General features: G+C 38.0%; 1 protein-coding gene across 1 annotated transcript; it reads right to left on the bottom strand.

The window, feature by feature from the left end:
- Window positions 1-415: 415 nt before the first annotated feature.
- LOC148115214 (uncharacterized) lies at window positions 416-3,434 on the bottom strand. The gene is made up of 5 exons (XM_087888307.1): window positions 3,328-3,434; window positions 3,097-3,220; window positions 2,441-2,495; window positions 2,059-2,134; window positions 416-713 (listed from the first exon to the last, which is right to left on the bottom strand). Exons 1-5 carry the CDS (start codon window positions 3,416-3,418, stop codon window positions 556-558), a joined length of 504 nt encoding a protein of 167 aa, XP_087744433.1. The 5' UTR covers window positions 3,419-3,434; the 3' UTR covers window positions 416-555.
- Between the last annotated feature and the right edge of the window lie 3,272 nt (window positions 3,435-6,706).

Below are 6,706 nucleotides of genomic sequence, written 5' to 3'. Positions count from 1 at the left end.
GACTGGTTCGGCCCGAAGAGTTCCCGTTCGCTGCTTTCCAAAGTTCCTGCCAGGAGCCGCGGAAACTTCCGGGGGCGGACAGCCGATTCCGCTGCGAACGTGGCAAAATCAGATTCTTGTTAAGCGACGATTAAAAAAGGATTTTTAAAAAAATTCCAGAATTTTATTCCTCAATCTTGACCTCTGGAACATTCACACGGGATTAAGGGCACAGTGCTGGTCTCTGCCTCTGAAAACGTTACGGGAAAGCTGGAACAATATCCTGCTGCGGCTCTATATTCCTTATTAGGAAAAGAAAGCCATTTGGAATTTAGCTAGTTAGGAAGCAAATTATAGTTAAGACTTCGATCCTGGGCACGCTTTGGGCAAATGCACATAAGGGGATTTGAATGAAATCAGACCTGCTGTAGAAAAATTAGCACTTCTGGATTATTTAATGCCATTATCAGGAATTCTGTGGTTGTCAATCATGTTGCAGTCTGGGTAAAAGGCATAAATTACGTCTCTGTCCGGATGTTTCTGAAATTCTGCTTCCTTAAATTCCTACAGTGATATTTACAGCAGGCTGCAAAAAGAAGATCTGGTTGCTTCAGTTTTCTGTTTTGGGGTTTTCTTTATAGTTCTTTTGCTGGCAAGCACTGTACTAGTAGCTGAAATATTTCCATTTTGGGATATTATCCTTTCTTGCTGATTTTTCCAGATTGTCTTTTCGTCTGGCAACAGATTAAATGAACCTTGTTAACTTTGAATGATCAGGGGAATTCAAATCGATGTACACAGTACAAAAACGTCAGCATGGGTGGCTTCTTGAGATAAAAAGAATTTATCAGGTTAAAAAAATTACTAATTTATTAATATCTGTTAACTTCAGTATGTGAAATTTGGCATTTTGTAGAATGGGAAATATATAGAAAGCCAAAATTGGACATCAAAGTATGAAACATTTAATATTTCACACATTTCCTGGGTATACTATGCAATGCCAAAAGGCAAACCAAAGTATAATAAAACATCTTGCTAGTGATGTTTTTATTGTGATGTCAGTGTATGAAAATAGGCATTTTGTAAAATGCCTAGGAAATCTACAGAACCACGATGCTGAACCTATGGCATGTGTGCCGGAAGTGGCACGCAGAGCCATCCAGGCACACCCAGCCGTTACCCGTTGCTCTTCCGGGTTCTGGCCAGCTGGTCTTTGCATGCGTGTGGGATTGCAGGAAGCCGGAAGAGCAGCTCCCCTGCGTTTCCAGCACGGGCATGCGTGCCGGCCAGCTGATCTTCACGTACACATGTGTGCCAGAAACCGGAAGACTAGGTGACCAGCGCACATGCACATCCCAGAAACGGGAAGCTCAGCTTCCCGGTGAGCACAAGTGTGCTGGTCATCTGGTCTTCCGGTTTCTGGCACTCTGATACGTGCGCACTAGGGCTCCTTTTCTGGTTTGCGGCGCTCCCGCACGTACATGCTCCCTTTTCAGCACTCGATGCCGAAAAGGTTTGTCAACACTGCTATAGAATGTCAAAAATGGGACATTAAAGTATGAAATGCTTAATATTGTGCTCCTTTCCTAAGCATTCTATGCACTGGCAATTTCTCACACTTTCATGGCTTTCATTTGATACTTTGCCTAAATAGTTCTTGTCATTCTGTATAATGCCTAGGTGTTATATACAAAGCTAGGGACAGTATATAACATTAAAATAACAGACATTCCGTGCTTTGCCTACAAACGTCATCTATTCTAGGCATTCTACTGTTATATAACTATAAAATTTTCAGCAATTCCTAACGTTTTCCCAGTGAAATGAGATTCTTTTCTTCTATTATTCATTTATACCAGAGAGCTTAGAATTATTTTCATATTAGTCTTATGCACCACAGTTTCATTTTCTAAATTTGGCATTGATTAGGCTACTAAAATGCATGGGTGAAACCTATTCTTATAGATAGATGAATTTAATAATATATATACTGTCAGAACAATACGATGAATAAATATTACTTAAATAGTTTTTGCATTTGATTTTTTTTTATATGTATGTATTAACATAGCTTACCTGGTTTGAATGTTTCCTTAGAAAAAGAAGATTTCTTCCTGATAGGCCATGACTGTGTGCTTGGATAATGGAAGTTCTTAAAGAAAATATGAGACTACATTTTAAATGAGATTTTAAATAATACATATAATCTAACCAAAAAAGTGAGAAGGGGGGTTTAATACAGAATTGAAAGACTGCATTATTTATTATTTCATTATCTAGGGCACAATTAAATACAAGATCTAACACAAAAAACAAATCAAAGGAAGTACTGATAATATATTTGCAATGTATATTGTTTGATAATTATCTTGTGCTTTTTCTCCTTTTGACATCTTTAGATTAAAATCGTCTTTTGAATTCATCAGTTTATAATTACTTCTCAAAGTGCGTCACTTACTTTTGAATGTTTATCAAAAAATCTGCTTTTGGCTTCAGAGTGGGAGTATAAATACCTGTCGGAAAAGCAGATAGACTGATTCAAGAAGCAATTTACAATTGCTAATGACTAAGGATTCTAAAGTTAAATAAACAAGTAACAAGGAAAGTGGGCAACCCTGATGAGTATCATGCTGTAACTCGAATCTGAAATCAATTGATTTGTTATAACTTGCACACTGGGCTGTTGATAATAAGCTTTCATCCCTTTAATAAAATTTCACTCATTACTTGCTTAAGAAAATTAAATTGGACCATATCCAAAGTGCAGCAAGATCAGTTTTGTTTTGAGGATGATAACAATTTCAAATTATACAGTGTTTTTAAAATAAATCTTAAGGAGACAAATTATATAAGATGAGATCCACAGTTCCCTGGCCAAGAAAACAATATCCTTGTATCGACATTAATTAATGAAATAGTTCTATAATTTGTACAAATTTGTATAGAATCATTGCCAGGTTTTAAAATAAAGGATTAGAGAATTTGACAGCTTAAATACTTAATGACCTTTCAGTTGGCATAAAAATATTCCTCTGTGAGGAACAATAGCCAACATTTTCTCATAAGAACCATAATATGCAGTACTTTGTTTTAAATAGTCATTTTTATAGATACCTCTGGAGGTAGGAATTCACCTTGAAAGGCGTATAAAGTTTCTTTCCTCCTTTAGGAAACCATCGGATGGATGTGTCCACTCCAAATCCAATGTGTCCTTGAGCTCCTGAAGAAATTGGCATCTCTGCCTCAATGAAAAATAACAGAAAATTAACAAAATCTACCCATGCAAAGCTTATTGGGCCTTTTCACCTGTTGAATTTATAAAGCAGAGCTCCAATAGTGAAATACCTTGAAGGGAGTCTTCTTTCATTTGGCCACCTTGAATATAAATATTGTTTGTCACAGTAGCCATGGAAGCAGTACCGTATGACCTATTCATAAAACAAGGAAGCCCTGACAAATACATTTCAATCTAAAAACCCTGAATCTATATCATTTTCCTCTTTGAATTCTGCTTGGGAGGAAAGCCAGCCAAACTGACACTATATAAATCCCTCTGAATATTTTTCCTCCTAAAAACGTGCATCAGAGTGGAGTTTCATGGCAACAGTGCAGTAGAAGAAAGTAGAATTTACTTGAATGGGTAATCTGTCAGCACATTTGCATTTGACTGTGAAGCATTGGTACATAAAGCACATTACATGCTAACAGAAATATAACCTGATTATAAAAATAACTTTGGTCATGTCTCAGCAGTTTTACTTGTCCCATTTCCTTTTTATTTGTTTATCTGACGTTTTAAAAATACTCATGTCCCTATTTAATACTCATGTCCCTATTTAAAAATACTCATGTCCCTACGTCAGAGAAATCTCATGCCCCTCCACAAGCAATTAGAAGGGCCCATTTCTATAAACAACCAAGTGGAAAAGCTTTTTCTTTTGCAGTTCTGTAGGAAGCCACTTGGTGCATAATGGGGAGGGAGAGTAAAAGCTTTATACGTATAGAGGTCATAGAATCATAGGGCTGGAAGAGACCCTGGAGATCTAGTTCAACATCCTGCCCAAGGCAAGCGACCTTAATTGCATCCCGGATAAATGGCTATCCAATCATTTACATTTTCATCTGCCAAATATCCATTACATTTGAAGGTCTTCTCGATTGTGAGGTGCTAGAAATCCAGTATAACTGACCCCGCTGTCTGTAGGATAAATTCGGTGTTTGAGGAGTTTACGCTGGGATGCTGAAGAAGATGGCATTTTACATAATGCTCAACATATGGCTTCTTATACAGACGTGCAAACATACATGGTTGTCTGTGATGCTTTAACCAGATTCTTAGGCTTATCCTGTAATTCAAACCTGAAACTACTGCCATTTTATTTTTACAAAAACCAAAATCTATGACTTCTGACAAGATTTTGTTTCCAATTCTGATTTCTGCCAACTCAAAATAGCATCCACATCTTAAATGCAGACAAGTCTGAATTTTCCCACCCCATCCTACCCTGTTCAGATAGCCCTGTGATGGCGAACTACGGCACGCGTGCCACAGGTAGCACACGGAGCCATTTCTGCGGGCACGCGAGCCGTCACCTTAGGTCAGCTCCACCGCGCATACTCCCACCGGCCAGCTGATTTTCAGGTCTCTACCATGCATTCATGTCCATGCTGCCTTGTCACCCCAGGAGTCTCCACGTGGCCCGTTTTAGATGCCAGGTAAGTACAGGGCTCGCGCAGAGGCTCTGGGAGGGTGAAAAACGGACCTACCGGAAGTCTGGAAATGGGCTGTTTCCGGCCTTCAGGGAGGCCTGCTAGATCCAAAACGGGTCATGGGGGGTTGCACCTGCATGTGCAGCAGGTGAGGCATTGTGAGGGGGTTGCGCCCGCATGTGGAGGAGGCAGGGCATGCATGGGGAGCATTGCATTATGGGTGTGAGCATGCACGTGTGCACTATTTTGCATGTGCGTGCACTTTGGCACCCGAAGAAAAAAAGATTAGCCATCACTGGGATAGTCATTACATTGCAGATACAGTCGAGCATCTAATTTTCCCACCCCAGCCTTCCCCAGACACATATATACATGTTTAATGCTGTACAGGCTTCATCAGGGGGAGCAGTGTTAAATAAAATATGATTCTTCAGAATGTATCCTTCTTCATGCCTTACTACAAAAACTGCAACATGGCATGGTGTCCAGTGGGCTGTATAGGCATGTTAATGGTATTCATCTCCATTTTTACAAGTGATTTTTTTTCTCAGTTCTATCCCACATTATAGCTTTTTGAAAGACACTAATTGGAAACTATCAAATAAATACTGTACATACCCAACATGTATTGAGAAGCCTTTATTAAGCAGCAAGAAAGAAATAGAACTGAGAAAGAACCTGAAGTGGAACAAAAAACAAACAAGAAACAGAATCTGAAGCGGAATGATATCTTCTTTGGAATGAAATTTAAACATGGAAAATATTGCTGGATGAATAGTGATAATGCTGGTTTCCTTAGCAATGTGTTTGTACTTTGTTTAGAGAAATACAGTAAGGTTGTTGATATCAGCAAACTCTTTAAATGTGTGATTTTTTTTGCACAGTAAAAGCAGTTACTGGCTACTACTAAATATGGCCCACAGGTGTAATCAGTGATTGAATACAAGAAAACTTTTTAAAACGTGGCAATGTTAAGATGCAACATTCTATTTTACAATGAAGTCAATACATGAATTTCCATTTATGTCTGAGAATAAACACTTTCCCATGAAAACGTATTAATGAATCCTGCTTCAAGATACAGGATTTATGAAATTTTATTTTTCAATTTAATCCCATCTTTGCTGCCAAATCCAATGATAATATTATAGTTCATTGTAGTCAGCCAGATGTTCAGACTGGAATTGGCATTATTATCCACCTATCAAGTTCTTCCCAAATACCTGGGATAGGCAGATATGGACATTTGATGAAATTGAAGGTATTGTTTTAAGATGTAAGCTGTTCCAAGTAAAGCTGCCTTTTGCAAGTGACCAATGGTGATTTTTATCAATATTGATGGTGTTCAAGTGGTGCTCTAGTTGTTTTGGGATTGTACCCAAGGCACCTATTACTATTGGTGCTTTCTTTTGCCAGTCTTTCTATTTGCAGGGCTATGTATTTTATTATCTTCTCTAGTTCTTTCTTTTCTATTCTGCTGTCTCCAGATTATTATTACCAAATTAATTTCCCACCCATCTCGCAGATTGAAGCAACTTTGAGACAATGATGTCTCCAGGAAGCAATACTCATAGAAAAACACAAGAAGTCAATATGTGATGGCCTCTGGAAAATTCTTAGTAAGGCTATCTGCAATGGGATCTTTGGATTCCAAGCATAACAAAATGAGAACAATGCTGGATCTATGGACAACCAATCTTTTTCTCACAGTGATTCAGTTCTTCTCAGATGGCGGTCTTTTGAAATGTGAAACATTTGCCTCTTCAAAATTTACTCTGTAATTTTAGATATTACCCGCTATAATTTCTAGATAAATGTTAGAAAGATTTAATTTCCTCTTCCAGGAGTAACCAATGGCATGTCCTTTCTCCCCAGATATGTATAGAAACTGTGCTAATACTGCACCTCTGTGTGTGTTTAATCTTGTACCTTAACATATAAAAAGATGTTTAGAAGAGATGGAGAATGTTATTTTAATTTTTTTAGGTAGAAGATAAAATGATGCAAAGCATTA

Source organism: Pantherophis guttatus, chromosome 2 (assembly GCF_059756535.1).
Source record: "Pantherophis guttatus breed Tessera chromosome 2, ASM5975653v1, whole genome shotgun sequence".
Lineage (NCBI taxonomy): Eukaryota > Metazoa > Chordata > Lepidosauria > Squamata > Colubridae > Pantherophis > Pantherophis guttatus.
The sequence above is the reverse complement of the archived record's forward strand: the minus strand, read 5'-3'. Positions and strand labels throughout refer to the sequence as shown.